Here is a 19045-nt window from a genome sequence, read left to right as displayed (position 1 = left end):
CAGTAAACCTGGAGCTAGGTGAAACAATTCAATCTCATTGTTTCTGTAATGAGAAATGAGCTTCATGCATTGTACACACGTGGGTATTTGAACCCAGGTTTTCAGTATGATGAGCAAACATGCATGGACAGCTGGGTAGCCTAATGGTTAAAGTGGTGTTTGCTCAAGGGGATTCGTTAAAATACCCTGAGCATATCTAGCCTGTATCACAACTCCTGAACTACATTATTTTCCCTTCCACCCACCCACATGTATTCTTCTGTTCATAAATGAAGCAGGTAAAAATTTCCACAGGTTCAATCTCCTATCACAATGGAGTTCCTTCTCAGTGTTCAGTTCAAATACAGCGGCTTGTTTACATCAAAATGGTAAATTTCATAAACAAAGTGTCCGGCACTGAATGGGTTGCCCAAGTGCCCATTTAGGCATTATATCCCACATGACAAGAATACTGCATACAGTGACATAAAACACACTCAATAACTATAGCTGACACATTCCTGATGTGATGATAACTGACTCATTATATTGGTGAGGCAGGTTTGGGTTAATCATGTTAGGCAATAAACAATAACAGGCAGTTTAAATGCAGTCTCAATATGAGAACTGTGTAACACATCTTGAGTCTGCCAGGCTCTGCACTCAATGCCCTTCGTCCATCAATATAAACTATTTATCCTTCAAAGTAAACCCAGCCCACAGTTGAGTCTGCGAGTTATGTCCTACAGATCTAAAACACATCATTCATGTCTACCTCCCATAGCCATGGTAACTCAATGTACAACTTGATTACAGTTCTCATCTCCTGTCACTATGATAAAATTGATATGGATGATTCAAAACATACCTAATCTATCTCATCTATGCACACAGCAACATGGGGAGATGTATTGGTTTTATACACAAGTGATAATCTAATTTGTGGCCATACCAATGTGTAAATCATTCACATAACTTAACTCATAGATTTCTCATGGAGAACATTAAACAAACTGATTGACCATTGTGACAGTCTGTTGTCACATATTCAAAATTTACCAATCATTAAACAAACCACAACAATTAATAATAAATAGGTTCATATTTTCCATGAAGAAGAATTTGCATGACTATCACATACATAAACATTGTAATATTAACATGCTTCAAATGAAAACAGTTATCTGTCCAGCTTCTTGTTCAATGAGCCTCTTTCAGATGGGTACTAATACGGTGATTAAAGCGATTGAGTGAGTGAGTGAGCATAGTTTTACATCGCTTTTAGCAATGTTCCAGCAATATCATGGCAAGGGTTACCAGAAAAGGGCTTCTCATATCACGCCATGTTGGGAATCAAACCCAGACCTTTGTCATGACAAGCCAATGATTTCAACCAATAGGTTACCCCACCGCCCCCAGTTCTCATGTAGATATGGGTTGATCTCATATCTTATATATGTTTGTTTCTGTTTGATAAAAGTCAGTTAACTGTACAATGACTAATCACCAACCTCAGTCAGAAATCTTTCAATTCTTATTACTTAGATTACTATTATTAATACAGAATTACAAAGGAACATAAAGCATATTCTACCATGACTTCAGTAAATACTGGATTGTGATTGGTTAATCAAAGTCATTCAAAGGCATGTTATCACATTATATACCTCTGATTATCCAACACAGTATGTTTATCTCCTAATTATACTGAGTGAAATGGTTAGGCTCTAACAATATGACATTGCTTGGTTTCAGTCTATGTAACAAGAATCAGCCATCTGTACTGGTAATGTTGGTAGAATTGGCCATTATCTTTACAAACCAACCATCTCTGTCAAAATATCAATTTGGAAAAGAATGGTGAGGTCATCCAACATTAGTGGCAGACATTAACATGGTAACATGTTCCTTCATGATCTTGGTTCACATCACACACCTGCCTGAAAACACTGATACACATAAATACACAACATGGTATATATTATTGACTGACTCTCAGTCTCTTAAAATTTGTAACTGTGATAGAAACAAGCACATAAAATGAAAAGGAACCCCTGTGAGATGTGAAATACCAGACTAAATCTACACTTGCATCATTTTTGGCTCTGACATTATATTTAGCGCTTGTGGAAAGGAACATCACATAATTCATGCCCGGTGAGACAGTCGTATCTGACAGTGTACAACTGTATAAATCACCCTTCTTTATACTCTCTCCAAACCTTCATTCCTGAAACAACCACATGAAGACAACAACACTACCCACTGAAACTACCTGACCACTCAGGCCCAAACCTCTGACACACACAACTCACAAAAAACATAAATCTTTTCAAAAGTTATGGATCATGAACTATAAACCTCAATACCAAGTATTAGAACAAATATACAGGAATTGGACGACATCAACCCATGAAGAATGTTTATATCTGTGAAACACCCTATTGTTTTCGCTTGACCATACAGTATTGCCACGTTGGGTGTTTTTGATTAAACTTTCCAGGGAGGTTGATCCATCCTTGGGGACCAACTGTCTACCTGTTGAAACAAGTAATTTATTTCATTTCATTCAACATTTGTGACTGAAGCATCGACATAAGGAGCATCTACACATATGCAGATGCGGGATGGTGGGTGGTGGGGTGGTTGCAGGTGTGTGCAGACTGCCCTTTGTCCAGGAAGTTTACTAAGTCATGGGCGGATCCATTTATTCTCAGGTAAAACAAACAGCCTCTGCTACTGGCTATGTGCTTGTTATATTGGGTAATTATGGTCAAAGCTTCACAGATATCAACAATTCCAAAATGTTTAAAATCAGAACCGTTGGTGGTCAATGTTTCTAAGTCTGTGATTAGCAGACTTCGGAACAGACATAAACAAATTCTGAAACTCCTCCAGGGCACCCAACGCAAGCACATGATTACAGGATCAGTTGAAGTGAAGCCAGTCCCAATGACATTGAGCTCAAACAACGACTCAAACTGGTGCAAACTGTCATCAGATTACTGGAGTACGAGAAGCAGATCACAGAATTAGAAGTTATCTACATCCAGTTAAGTCATCATGTCCCAGTTGAGAAGGTCAATGCTCATGCTGTTGATCACTGGACTGTTTTGTCTAGACTTGATTACTTACAGATTGACATCATATGTAGCTGGAATAATGCTAAGTGCGGTGCTAAATAATAAACCAGTCAGGGGACAGCACCATCAGGACAACACACTGACACCATGTTAGTCCATGTTTAGTCTTTCAGAACAACAAGGTCTATGTTCACCATTGTCAATGTAGCTCAACATCCACAGAATGCCATGGCCAACCATGGACAAGAATGGTCTTCCATTACACATGTCTGGCACATGATAGGGAGATGTGTCCAACAGCATTGCTGGAAGGAAGAGGAGTGAGTGGCAATATCTCCTTGGCTACTGACCCCAAAACATCAAATTGAAATTTCTCATCTTCCCTTATCATCTTGCAATGTCTGTGGTCATACCATTTACAGCCATGATTCAAACAACAATCAGGTCAGACCAATTTAATTTCTTGTTTAATGGATCTGCATTTTTCAAGAATATGAAAAATAATATTAACTAATTTTCCCTGCTAAAAAAATAAAATGCAAATGTTCTTATTGCCCAAAATTGTAAACTTACCAAAAATAAAGGGTAATATTATTGCATTTTGCCCCATTTACACTTCATAAATTAGTGTTTAGAAGGAATATTACATTGGTGAATTTACTCCTATTCTTAACCCTCCTGCCTTTAGGTTTTTTGAGGACAAAAAAATGTAAAACAAGAAATAAAATTGGTCTGTGCCTTACAGTGAAGTTATACATCCATGTCCATATATTTGAAACCAAAGTTATCCCTGTGCATCTTTACTGTTGTACTTTATAGAGTATAGCATATCCTGCTGTGTACACTCCAAGATGTCATGGCTACTCCAACAGATCTCCACACATTCTCAATGGGGCAGTTGTTGCTGTCTAACGCTGTTACTGCTACTTACTCAAGGAGCATATCAACATAAACACTAATGAGAAGCCCCATACTTACTGTCGACCTGCGATAGGGGCAGACTTATATCATTGGGAAATAAGCCAAATGGGGAACATTACAGTAAATTTACACAAATCTCAACATCATATTGACAACCATGTGCCTAATTGAAGTCATTAGCAATGATTAAGGCTACATTGCAGGTATCATGTTGATTCTGGTGAGACTTTGATAGGTTGTTAAAATGTTCACCAGGTCTACCATCAGGCCTTCTACATCAGTGTATTTTCAGGCATTGACTTCACATTTATAGTTATCAGTTGGAATCATATAGAATGATGTGATAATGATGAAAGAGAATCCTTTTTGAAACTTTTCGACAGAATCCTGGCTTGCTCGGTCTTCATGCACCTCAACTCTCATCAAGCGACTTTTGTTTCTGAATTTTCAATAAACATGATAAGATAATATGACAGTATACTTCATTGCTTCAAACTTTATTTGGGAGAGTTTCAAAGAAGAGCAAAGTTCACTTTTATGTATGGTTTAGATCTCTTTTACTATCATTTCAGTTAATTCACAGCAAAGGACAGAAATATATACAGTGTTCCCATCAAACTTGCTTTCAGCACAAACACTTTATCTTCTACAATCCTTCCTGTCTTGGATCCAATGAAGGTCCAGGGTAGAATGGGCCTTCAGCAACCCATGCTTGCCATAAAAGGCATCTATGCCTGTTGTAAGAGGCGACTAATGGATCAGGTGGTCAGGGTCACTGAATTGGTTGACACATGTCATCACATGGATTGTCTGGTCCACACTCGATTACAGACCACTGCCATATAGCTGGAATATTGCTGAGTGGGGCATAAAACCTACCTCACTCACTTACTCACTTCCTGTCTTGGAATTATTCTTTTCCTTCAATGAACAATGCAATGAATGAGCATGGTTTTATGCCCCTTTTTGCAACATTCCTGTAAATTTACTTATCTCTTTTATCAAACTTAATAACATGTTGTCTGAAAGGGGCACCTGTTAGTGTTGATCATTAAACATTAGCTGGCATCCTGTGGCGCCATCAACCAGACATAAGGGACACAGCATGTACATGGAGTATAGTCTGGTAGCATCACAATCTAGGATGTAGTGTCACATGGGTACAATATAACATGTTTTCCTTCACAGGACCATCCAAACTACCATATCACTACAGTTAAACTGCCATGCACACAGACAATGGCTACCTCAATACTAATAATATATGAATATATCACATGTCCTTATCAGTTTTTGAGTAGTGTATATAACACAACAGGCTAACACTTGACTTTCACCTTGAAAAAGAGCATGAAGACACCAAATACCATTCTACTGGAAACATGTCCAACACAATTCAATCATGCCAAGAATTAAAGAAATGTACATGCCATGATGTGTCTTAGACAAAACACATACATAGTGTCACAACAACTGGGAATTTGGGTTTAGAATATAGTCTCCCCAAAACAAAGTCAGTTGTGGTCAAAGCTGCTATAGCTCTAGAGTGCTGGAACTCCCATACCTTTAACACAATGGTCTTTACACTGCCATAATTGGGATGAATGGGGTCATGGAAACTGAACAGATTTAACATGTGACCTGGTTGATAAACGGATCTAATGACAATGGGCCGGTGACATGGTTGATAAAGGGCTCTAGTGGTCAGGTGACATGGTTGATAAGAGGTTCTGATGGTCAGGTGACATATATGATAAACAGAACTAATAGTCAGGTGACACAGTTGATAAACAGATCTCATAGGTGACATGATTGAAAAATGGATCTAATATTCAGGTGAAATGGTTGATAAATGGATCTAATGTTCAGGTTAAATGGTTGATAAATGGATCTAATGTTCAGGTGAAATGGTTGATAAATGGATCTAATGGTCATGTGACCTGGTTGATAAACAGATCTAATAGTCAGGTGACATGATTGATAAATGGATCTAATGGTCAGGTGACATTGTTGATAAATGGATCTAATGGTCAGGTGACCTGGATGATAAACAGATCTAATGGTCAGGTAACATGGCTAATATATTGATCTAATGGTCAGGTGACCTGGTTGATAAATGGATACAACGCTCAGCTGACCTGGTTGATTGCATGTCACTGAATCCCAAATCGGTCAATGCTTGTGATACTGACCACAAGATTGTCTAGCTGAGAATATATTACTTACAAACTAGAGTCACAGGAATAGTACAGAGCGTGGGACTACACAAGAAATAGATATAAAGTAAGTGCTCTTCATGTTTCATGTGGAGTTGACAGTGTCATGTTCCGTGGCCTGAAACACCTCTGTTCTCTCTGACAGCAGTAAGAGCAGACATTTGTGTGTCAACACCAGTCACTGCCTGTGAACTTATCATTGTTCACTTGGTAAACACTGGAGGAGGAATGAGAAAATGGCAACTTGTCCTCCCTGTACATGGCAATCAATCAGTGTTATTAGAGAAATTGTGTCAATCAATGTAGCGAGACAATATGGTTGTCCTCACATTGCACTCTTTGTAAACCATGATTTATTAGATATCTATTTTGTATGAGCAGTACCATTTGTGTCCTTGTGGTTAGGGCTGCAAAAATACACCATGAAGCAAACATAAAATTTGAAAGAATATAAACAGTAATGAATACAAAACAATGTTTGAAATATTGACTTACCTCAAACAAGATTCTTGTGAGGCATTCAGAAGTTGGTGAATATTTAAGACGAGTTTATAGATGACAACTTTTTCTGTATTGCATAGCATGACGTTTATAAGCTAGTTCTTGCCCCGTCTACAGGTGTCTTATCTTTACCTCAAGCAGGGACAACGTTATACACTATGATTCAGTGAGATGTGTTTTTAGTGTGTCCTTACTGGTTATCACTCTTTGGTGTGGCTGACTTAGATCTGAGAGACTGATGAACATTAAACTAAATATCAATCAATGATAGATAAATATGGGAGATATAAATATGCTCCCCACTCTCCCCTTCAAAAGAAATTCATTTATTTCACATGCAGGTGACTTGTTTTTGCATGGGTTATTACAAAAACAGAATTCTGAATATAGTTTGGAAGCAGACCATCAATAAAGTCTTAATTTTGTATTTTGTGTAAAAAAAATTTACACTTTTTTCTATCAGAAAAGTGTTTGCATGATATCATCATATCAATGATCATTCATAATTTTTCCTGTCAACGATAGTACCGATTTACAATCATTTTTGCCAACTATAATATTTGGGCTCAGAGTTAGAGATGATTTGGGTTGATTTCTGTAGCTATGTGCAGTCTACCTTAGTCTGTCCAGAACTTTTTTTTTTCAAATAGTTACAGAAAATGCATGTATCTTGGTAAATAAAAATGACCACAGCTCATGTCACAAAATTAATCTATTGATGACAGATGGTTGGTCCAAGGTCTTGCACTTTCTTATCCGTATATAGAGGTGAGTCCATTGTACAAGTGTGTCAATGCAACCTTGGTCAGTTTTCACTGAACAAATGGAGTGATCACATTTGGAGATGTGTGACTGGCACAAAGAGATGCATCCAATCAGACACTGCAACATTGGTTGATGTATGTCAAGTAACTGCATGATACCATAAGGACTATCACTGAATTTTCAGGTCAAGACTCCAAAGACCTGAGGTTAAAGTTGCCATCAAACCATGATGAATCAGGCAGCCAACAAGGACAGTGTTTCTACTTATTCTCATGGAAACAGATTATTCTTCAGTGGTTAAAGGGGTGGGGCGGGAGCCTAGTGGTTAAAGCATTCACTCATCTGGCCATGACCCGTGTTCGACTCCCTACATTAGTTCTTTTCTGGTGTCCCCCACCTTGATATAGCTGGAATATTGCTAAGAGTGCCATTAAACTAAGTTCGCTCATTCACTTCAAGGGTTTCTTTGTTAAATCACTTCTTCCTATTCAAAGGATCCAAATTCTGTGGACTACTTGACAAAGACAAGTTGTTCAACTATTCTGTAAAACTAAACTAACTCATTCTTTTTGTTTCACAAGATGAACAAGTAATATTATCATCATTACTAAGTTTGAAATTTCAATTTCTAGATTAATATAAGTGTATACCAACACAGATCAATATCACCTCACTAATAAAGCGTGTCAACCATGAGGGTATACACATTGGGAATCATTTCACCCCAAAGCACAGAGTCAATAATCCGTGTGTTAAGAACATCCTCTACTGCCCTTACAACAATAAATACATTGATATTGGTCTTGTCAATGTGTCTCAGTAAGTTGGAGCAGATCAATAGTGACTCTCTCCACCCCTTGGCCTTGTCAACAAACACAGCAGAACACTGTCGTCCCCCGACAAGATCAGGGTGGGCAGGAAAACACAATATAATCATGACCATAGACAATATAATCTGATCTCACCTGACCTGGAAATATGAAACAGCAATCACGATATGTAGGTGTACTTGAAAGTGTCAGCTGAGTATTTGGAAAGAAACTGAGCATGTACATGTCATCTACAAGATGTATACAGTGGCATATGTAGAACTACAAGTTGGATCTAACTAGGGCAGTTATTCTCCAGGTAACATGGTTAATTACTCTGCAATGGGTATTTGAATGAACGAGTGAATGGGTATGGTTCTATGTCCTTTTCAGCATTATTCCTGCAATATCTCAGCTGGACACACCAGATATGGCCTTCACACATTGCACCCACTTGGGGAATTGAACCTGGGTCTTTGGCGGGACGAGCGCTGAAACCACTAAGCTACCTCAACACCACTTATTTGAAGGACAGGAATACTACTTGAAGAACTGCCAACCGGTTTGAACATGGGACCCTCATTATAGCGTTCTGTACCCCAACAAAGTGTCAAATTGAAAACTTGATGCAAGTGACGTGTAATCAACACTTGTCTCCTTCATTGCACTCTACCAACTCAGGTGTGGAATTCAGCCACCACATGCTATAGGCAGTGTTTTACAATGTAGATACATGCAATGTTTACACACACTCTCAATGAAAGGCTTCCGATCAATACCTTCACAATGTCTGGGAAACCATAAAATATTCAACATCAAAGATCAATTAAGCCTAGCTTCTCCTCACTACAAGAGCATTGATAAGACAAGTTGGCCCCATCTGCAAATGTATGTAGGTCATTAGTACACTGATAAATTACTAAAATTTACATGACTGTACTCAGATTGCAATAAACATAAACATAAACCTATCCAACACACTAATTCATTACTTGCACAAATAAAAAATACAAACCAGGTGTACTGTCAGTATACAAAATAATGAAGAAAGAGTCATGTACCATGAAAGAAATTACCTGTGCAATACTTTCTGATATCAGTCATATCTATGTGTTCCTGCTTGTAGCCAAATTGGTACTGAAATGAATTTACACAAACTATTATTGTAAACATACCTTTGGGCAATTCAGCAAACTTAGCTGAATAAATATATAGCTGAAACATCAGCAAAAGCAGTGGTTTGCTTTTACAATAAGTAGTATAGGGAATGATAGCTTTGCTTCGCTTTGCTTAGCTTTAGCACACCTATATGTAAAGTGGTCCAGAACTATCATTCCCTATACTACTCAATAAGTCAACATCAAATAATACAATTCATACAAAAACACATGTAAGTGAAATTCAACCCCGTATTTATCACACAAGATAACTCTTCCAACTTCATCTGTTTGTAAACTGTAATAACCGATGCCTAAAACGTTGAACTGACCAGCTTCAGCGCCAAAGAGATAAGTGATGTTATTTGCCTTGACGTCAGTGAAGCTGATAACATCCCTATTGTCTGAAATGTTTTGAGATGCAATTCACTGCCATGATAATTCCAGTAGACATTGCTTCATACCACCCAAGAAATATTTCCGGTGGATGATAAATCATTTATCACCAAAGATTGAATGTATGATGTCTAAATGGGTACTGAACTAAATTAAAAAACTCCAATGTTCGTCAGCTCTGTAAATCACATAAAATGCACCTGTTACTGCAGGTTGGCCAGGGTAACGTGTATATTTGTTCAAAGATTCAGATATAAAATTCAGCTATGATCATGACTGCAGCACACAAAACATAGTTCAACGAGCACAAACAAATTTTATCTGTAATAACAACAAAAGAATCACAGTCCAGTCCCCTTTTGGTTATAATTACTTTCAAAGGATCAAGATATTTTGCAGTTTGTTAACATTCTCATTTGGAAAAAGACCCTTGTTCTTGGATCAAAGTAGAAGTATTTTGCTAACTGGTTTCCTTTCACAATGAGCCCACCAACTCAGTGAGCCTGACCACCCAATCCCACAAGTCACCTTTTACAACATATATGGCTTACTTAAGAACAATTCTAAACCCAGATCTTCACGGACACCTTTCACAGCATTCTGCAAACTGGTTTCCTTTCAGAATGATAGAAGGTTCATGTAATACACTAACAAGGTCAATAAGCAACTTTCCTGCATGACAAATCAAACTGGGTAGAATGAGAGTTTTTATGTACAGGCAGACTGTTTGATGGCCGTTGTTCCATTTGCTAAAAAACATTACATCGAGATTATACATCCAGTGGCTTTGAATGTACCTCCTGCAGGTCAGGTCAGTTTTTACCAAGAGGTTTCAGTAACAAGTCACATTTTATGATCTTTTCAGACCCTTCATGGTGAGTGATACCAAAGAAGAAATGGACACCATGCATGAATCATGCCAATGTTGGCAAATGACATATAAACATGATGGAAAGATTTTATATCAAAATATGGAATGACCTTGTAAATATTTTGGCAAGATGCAGTGCCTAAAACAACAAACTATGAAATTGTCTGGAATTTTTAGATAACTTAGATAATACTGTGGGAAAGTTTTGAGTGTCAACAAGAACTTTGCCACCTCTCACACAACAGGTCAGTCTAGGAAAACAGTGTGCAACTTTCAACTTGCATATTACATGGTTATAAAGTGTGTGATACACAGTGAAATGTACTTACATCGTAGCCAACATTACCCATGCTTTCAAAATTCCCCCACCACACATATATCTATACACTTTGATGGAACAATCCTGTGGACTCCTGGAGAAAAAAAATTGACCACCTGTTACCTATAACACTTAAACCAACCCATAAAAACAGTTCAGACATGAAAAACATCCTTTGAAAAAACACCATGTTTCATGAATGGAGAGCTGTTCCTGAACATGCTAAGAGTGAAGTCCGTTCATTATTAGACTATCTCCACATCAATCCCTCTTAACAACGACACAGCCATACAAAGCCAAGATTACCAAGCCAGCCCACCTCTCTCAATCTGAGTAGATCACATGAAGACAAATTACTTTGAAATGGGCGTCAAAGAGCTGCTGCTCTAACTAAGAGATGTTGTAAAGCGTATCCAGCTGTCGCTATCAAATAAAGGAGGAAGTGCCACAATCGCCAAGTGGCTTCCATTTTTATTGCACGATTATTTCAACATCCCTTACTTGTCAAAATATTTTGGCATAGGTTTATGGTACGCTGTTAGCGAACAATTACTTTCTGATACTGTTGTTGATTACTCCATGATGCTGAGAGAAGCCTACTGCATCAAGGTCAACTTGATATCCATGATTAATCCCACGATTAGAGAAAATCAAAAGGTACTAAAATATTACCCAGTTTTTGTTCCGTTTATTGAAAGCGGTATCTGGTAATCATGTACCCATGTCCGTTGAATGGTGTGGGGATTGTGTTTATTACGTCACAAACAGGTAAGACGTTGCTAGCTTAGGTAAGCTATTACTCAAAGGTACATAAATGCTGACTCATGTTAACGGTAGAGCAGCTTGCAACTACCATTAACAAACAGCCGTCATTTGTTATGCAAATGAGCCAAAAACAGGGGAGATCATAAAACACCTCAAGAAGGGGAAACACAAGAGCAAGGTGGAAATAACAGAAAATTACCTTTCTGGGGGCAGGGTGACCTTAAACCTTCACTCCAATTTCCATGCAATATGTCAGGGTTATTGAAATTGTCTTATGGACTGATAAACCAAACAACAACAATCTTTGTTTCAACAAATATTTTTTCAGACTTTGACCTAGTTAAAAGCTTTTACTAAAAATCATCTGACACTTTTTCTCCATGCTTCTCAATTGTGCGTGCTTCCTCTTCCACTCAGCTCCACAAGCAAATCAGGCCATGTTTCTCAAAAGCAAACACTTTTCATGAAAGTCACATGGCCGAGGAAATCACGTCTCTCCCGGTTATGAAGAAACCCATGTCTTTGTTTTCATAAGCAGCTATGTATGTGGAAATTCCAGATGACATTTCTGCATCCAGTATTTGATGCTATTTCATCAGCCACCACACATGGCCACCTGGCCACAATACGGCCACTGTTATACCGTGTTCCAACAACCACCAGAACTGGTGCTCGAAATGATGGTGGAGGCACTTTCTCCTTCAGATTTCAGCCTTTTATTTCATTCTATGGAGTCTTACAAACACTCAGATTTTGTCATGATGGCATTGCATATAGGGGTTAACACAACGGCCTAGAGTGTAAGCTGTTAGTGGTATCAAGTTCTTAGAGAAAAGAATATCAAGGATTCTTTTCAAGGTTCAGTATAGCACATAACCCAATGATTTTATCATCAGTCAGCTCAAAAAGTAGATAAATGACCATGAGTTGATTCACAACAGGGAAAAGAGGGACTGAGACGGATTGGGGGAGAAATATATAGCAAAGAGAACAAGATTGCACTGTGCCAAAACAGTTTGAGTCCACTGGCCAAACCCAGTCATATGACACTACTTTCAGTAGACCTATTAGAGTACATAATTCTACATGTATGTATGGATTCAGCAAATGTCACTGGACCAAAAGAGATATGATCTGATTTGGGCTACAGACAAGTGGTTAAAGGCACTGCAACATTCACTTCACTTAATACACCTACGGAGTACTGGGCAGAACAGGTCATGGAGATCCCTACACTTGTTGCAGAGCCAGATGGTGAGAGCCAGGTGGTCACAGTTTGAGTGGGTGATGGTGTGGATCAAGATCTCAGTTAAAAAATGCCAGTTCAACCTATAAAGTTGAAAAAAAGCGATGAAAAAAAGCCCGCGAAATCAGAGTTCAAACGTGTCACTAAATTCCCCCCAACGCTGGGGGGAAAACTAGTTTCAACAGCTGTGCTGCGCTGCGTCCATAACGCATGTGCAGTGAATAGGTTCGCGGAGCTTGAAACAGTATGCATGCACAGCGTCTAGGATCGTGAGCAGTAGTCTAATCTTGGTTGTGTACACAAACAAGTAAATAATCTACTCGTTACGTAAAAAAACTTGTTGATTGTGGTAAGCAGTCTCTGTCACAGAGAAAGCTCAGTGTCTCATTTATTCACACTTATATGTCTGTCTACCTGTCTGCTAAAGACCACATGCAATACACAGCTTCAATCATTGACCATGTGCAATTTGAACTTAACACCTATCAGACTATACGACATAAAGAAAATAAGTTGATTTATGACTCATGCACCCGAGTCCCGTGTCTGCCACATTATGTAATTAGGCACGTGTGATACACATGACATGTTTTTTATGTCAGTGGGTTGCAAACAAACTACATGAATTTTTTCGGATGACTGGATCTGACGGAAACTGGTACAACTCTTGTCAGTTTCAAGTCCTGCTTTGTACTTGGACGAAAGACAGATTCCAGCCACGCAGTAGTTTACCATCTCTGCTGACATGATTTTTGATAGGAAATTCAGAGAACATGTATTTTCCAAACCCAACATCTCTATATACATTCTTCATGGATAATGACTTCTTTCAGTGTATATGATTTTGTTTGACAACAGTATATGAATCCATACTGAAACGACGCATCAAGTACACAAAAAGAAGTTGTTATCCATAAAGAATCTTACTTTCTTGTGACTGGTTATACTTCTAAAATGCCCATCAAACAGATCATCTTTCTGTACACACAATGAACCCTTAGCATATCAGCAAATGAAACAGCCAATCGGAAGCCGTCGTTACACTTGAGTGCATATCCACCCGCTATGACTGGGTTCGGTCTCCCGAGGGCTTCGTTTAGGGGGAAGTAAGCCCCAGTACAAAAGATTGCACTTTTGAATCGCGATTGTACGCTTATAATTTTGTTTATTTGTTTTTTTAAAAGCAGCAATGTATATTGTATGTCATGAATAAGTGATAAATGTGTTCTAATTATGTTTGATTTTTTGGTTGCATGTGACCTTTAAAATCCATGAGAAATGTGAACATTGCTGACTACACCATACAAATAAAGTGACAGTCCATGTCATGATGTCTGGGGGTTATCTTCAGATCCAAACACTACAGACACGGCAGTCACAAGTGCCTAAGTACCTTTCATCACATGAGAACACAGAATCTTCCTCTTAATTTCCAGCACTGCATGAGCGGTAACTCTTTGATACCGCTCTGCACGGGGAATGATTATATAAACTCTTATAACAACTTTCTCTCCAAATAAAGGTATAGTGTTCCATACTGCATGCAGTCAGTCGGGGCAGCTTGTAAGATATTGCATCTGAACATATCAACTGAACATCATCTATCGGAACAGCATGTTTGATATTAAGTCTACACCTCTTTTGTTGTGATTGATTGATTGATTGATTGAATGAATGGTTGGTTGATTGGTTGGTTGGTTGATTGATCGATTGATTTACAAAAATGGTAAGGATACATGACAGCATACAAATAACAAGGAAGAGTACTGATCACGTACAGCAATAACATGTAATCCTTCCTTGCAGACATTACCATGTTTCCATAATATGCTTGCATTAATCCTCAGAGTACCTGAACCCATGAGCCTAAGCAGGTAATATAGGATGATGTATCTAAATACCTTATACTCTTCTTAATCATTTACATACTCCCATAACACAAATTAGGGTCTGCAAAAAGTGACCAGTCTGTAACTTGAAAGAGGAGTTTCCCTACTGGGTGAAAAATTGTGTTAATTATTAATTATTTCATATCGGTTCCAAAAGTAAGTAAACACAGATTGTTCCTATGTTCTCAACAGCTTGCAAACATAACTTTGAAACCATTACACATTCATAACTCAATATTTTTCTCCAAACATGTCAGGAATATTAATAGGAAACTTCATGACAGAGCAATGTGAGCCATAATATACTTCCATGAACTGACATTTCCTGTCAATGCTAATTGATTGGTCACAACACATCTCCATTTTGACATGCCACATGAAGGATTCTAGTTTCAAAACATATTTTTCTACATGAAATATCTGGTAAAGGCATTCCGGAAAATTGAAAATAGTAGGCATCACAAGAAATCTGTTACCAGGTTACAGAGCAAACATATCACATAACCTCACTCTTTACACAAAACTAAACATTTTCACAAGTCCTTAAATTTCGTTTACATTTGAAAAAAATGGAGAAAAGGGTTGTCATGGTAACCTTGTAAAAGGCTGCTGCATTAACATATGCACTTGATTATGACAGAACATACATTTACTTCAAAATAAAATAATGTCAAAAAGCATGCAATTCCTTATTCATCTTCTGATACATCGACTCCTCTGTGCTATCTGCTAACAATCATAGAGAACTTCTTAATGCAACAAAAAATATTTAGTTTAATGCTTGGTCCACACATCTGGCAACTCTAAAAAGGTTCCAAACATTCAACATGCTGAATGAAATAAGAAAATTAAAAACGTTTTTTCTTTCACTAAATCTGTCAAACAAATTATCATTAACAAGCTCTTTCATTAATTGATATAGGAAGGGAAATAACTCTGTAACTTGTCAATACAAGAAACGATCGAAGCAGTTGTATTTTTTTTATAATATATTATTTTTACTTCATCCCATGCACCATACTTTGAACATAAAACTGTTACGACAAAGCATGTTATTTCCCCCTGACAAAACACTCCTACCACAGGATACACTATGAATACTGTTAATTGTGAAAAGATCAATGCATCAACAAAATGTTAAGTCATTCCTTCATCAATCAGATTAAACAATCTGTTCCTCAAATAGTTATTATTTTCACATATACATTCTATTATTATTTATTGAAAGCATTGCTAAAACAAAACATTTCCATTTTCCCCGTTCAGATTTTATCACATGCTAGAAACTAACAATGTCTACAAGGTAGGAGGTGAAAAATATGTTGAGGCCTGAGCGACCTACATATTGGATCGTCACTGCCAGAGAATTGGCAGCAGCGTTGGCTGCTCAGAAAAACTACCTGATGAAGTTGTTCAGATGGAACACAAGGCTGAGAATGGACTAGTCCACTGCTGTTTGTTTGCTTGGATTCATTGATCTTATCACAGATTAATTAAGAAGGTGCCAGCAACAAGAGTGAGTGAATGAGCTTGAGAGTGAGTTTGGTTTTGCACCTGTTTAACAAAATTCTAGAAATATCACAATTTGGCACAACATGGACAGAACCTGAGCCTTCAGTGTGATGATCGACTGAAGGGTCATCACACTGAAGGTTATACAGGTATTTAAATACAGGGCTACAGAGAACCTGTACTCACTGTTTAACTTCAAATGTTGTGTGATAAAAAGATGACTTTGTAATGTTGTTTGAAGGAGTAGGGAATAATGATGTGAGCATTCTGACACACACACATATATATATATGTCAACATTTTTTCTTTTCTCACTTCAGTTTCTTTTATTTATATCTTTAATATTTTTTTCAAATCAGTGTTTGTTAAATACCTGTATAACCTTAAAAAATGTATTGCTTTCTTCATCTATAATTAAGCAGGTTGTCATAAACATGGTATGAAGACATCTATTTAAAACTAAAGTTGATCAAGTTACTAAAATGAAACATACCACATGAAATCTAAATCACCAATAAAAATATGGCACATTGTTATACATATTGAATGGAGGATTTTACCCTTCATGCACAGTCTGCTCTGTTTTGATGTTGTCAACTAATCCTACAGGAAGTGAAATATTGCAACATGTGCCCTGGTTAATATTCATCATAACAGCACAGTGTCATCCATATCCAGGCACTGTGTACACCTCAGGTTCTAACTGCTACATTGTAACTGCAGGTTATGATTAGTTTCACAGTGAAAGTTCCTTCAGCACAAAGTAAAGAATACAGAAACACTGTTTACATTTCACATCAGCATTGCTTCAAGTGTATGATATACAAGTTAAATCCTTTCTTTATTCTTTCAAAGTTCGGCTGCAAACTATGTTGGACACAGAAAGGTGAGACCTATACATGTAGTTACCGTCAAACATTAAAAGAGCATAAGCCTTGAAATATTACTGTATGTATTTTAACTTGTTTCCTGATATTGTACTAAAAATTGGACATATTAGTCAAATCTAGATAATACACGAATGTGCTTGTGCTGATTTCCTCATTCAGGTTGGCAGTGAAAAATAAAAACAAAACGTTTCACTTATTTAATAAAGTCCAAACGAAAACAAGTAACATTCTTTTGGACGAAATGACCACTATGGTGATGACGGATATTGACATATCTTCCATGACAACTGACAGCAGAATGAACGAGCGGCACAAGACCTCCCGAGGCCCTCGACCGTCTACGTTGTTGTAAAAACCAGAAACTCCACAGTTTACACTTGTCAGTTCATGTGACAACGTATCGATTTATAACTAAACACATATATCTACTTCGATCGGGCATGTACAAGTTCGGCTACTTCTCCACTGCCGAATCTCTCGCGGCCGTACAGCACATGTGCTTGTCAAACTCCGGAGTGTATTCACTACAACTACTTCACATCTCATGGGGGTATTCCACTGACACATTGTGAACTCGATCAGCTGATTGGTATAAATTTGATATATGGCAGTACGTCTGAACGCATGTCGATGAGATGAACTTAACCAAATTGTCTGGCAAAGTGAAAGGTCGCTTGCTCATAGAATTCAAGGCAATTAGTTAATCCAAAATGTTCAATCATACAGTTGTCATGTTAATACCATCTCCTAAACTTTGCCAAACCCCCAAAACGTGTGTGAACGAGATTTACCTTGTAGCATTTGTTCCAGTTTCTTCCGGTCTACCCGAAATCGGTCTTCCACAAAGTCTGGGTCCCGGTCCGCTTGGTCATCCCGACTTCCAACAGAAGCAGTATCACAAAAATCCAAATTCGAATCATTGATGTACGGCGGGTCTCGCATAACATGCATCATACTGGACCGAACCAACAGGCACTCCGCCATAGCATTCTTGTTGTCATGTGAAAACGAGGCTGTCATCTGCGAAAACGAGGCACGTAAGAAGCGTCGTCTGCTCGCAAGCAATGACGAGGCTCTATACGGGCGGATTCGTCATTTTCATATTATATACTTCTTTTTTACGATGACGATTTTTTCGTTTGGAGTACTTTAATCCTCCGCTCGACAGTTTAGCGCATAAACAGTAAGCTCAGGATCATTCTAGCGTGTAAGGAAGGTGAGTCCAAGAGCAGTCATTACGATTGGCACCAATTCAAACCGTGTGGTATATAAACCTGCACCAGTAAGCTCTAGTGGGATTTGGTGCTCGCGGCTCCAACCACATAAATGTGATATCAACGTGACTCACATCCAAAATGTAAATTAAATAGAGTCAAGTATTTTCATGTAAAACGATGTTCCAAAGAAAGTGTTGCTGTGGCCAAAAACAGCTCACGTCGAGTTTAGTATTGCTTTAGTACAAGTTTTACAACATTATGTCCGTCATATCCCGGATTCCCGGTGTGCCACCACAAAATGTAAGCCCAGTAGTCCAGTCTGGATCAAACAATCCAATGATTTAGTCAATGATTGATGGACTAGAACAGGTGACCTAGGACGTATTAGTGGCCGCAATAACCTCGAGGAAAGTCCATACATGGGGATGGTCATTAATAATACATTTTGTGCGGTTTTGTGTGTAATTACAGCACACCTTGATGACACAAATATCCGATTCTCCATCTTT

The 19045-nt window shown here is 38.0% G+C and overlaps 1 protein-coding gene across 1 annotated transcript in view; it reads right to left on the bottom strand.

Moving 5' to 3' along the window:
* LOC137285036 (protein bicaudal C homolog 1-B-like) overlaps window positions 1-18339 on the bottom strand; it is a 106120-nt gene extending 87781 nt beyond the window's left edge. Inside the window, exon 1 of the mRNA XM_067817219.1 lies at window positions 18111-18339. Coding sequence (XP_067673320.1) covers window positions 18111-18339 — 229 coding nt within the window. The remainder of the gene's footprint in view (window positions 1-18110) is intronic.
* Window positions 18340-19045: the final 706 nt, after the last annotated feature.

This window comes from Haliotis asinina, chromosome 5 (genome assembly GCF_037392515.1).
Source record: "Haliotis asinina isolate JCU_RB_2024 chromosome 5, JCU_Hal_asi_v2, whole genome shotgun sequence".
Lineage (NCBI taxonomy): Eukaryota > Metazoa > Mollusca > Gastropoda > Lepetellida > Haliotidae > Haliotis > Haliotis asinina.
The sequence above is the reverse complement of the archived record's forward strand: the minus strand, read 5'-3'. Positions and strand labels throughout refer to the sequence as shown.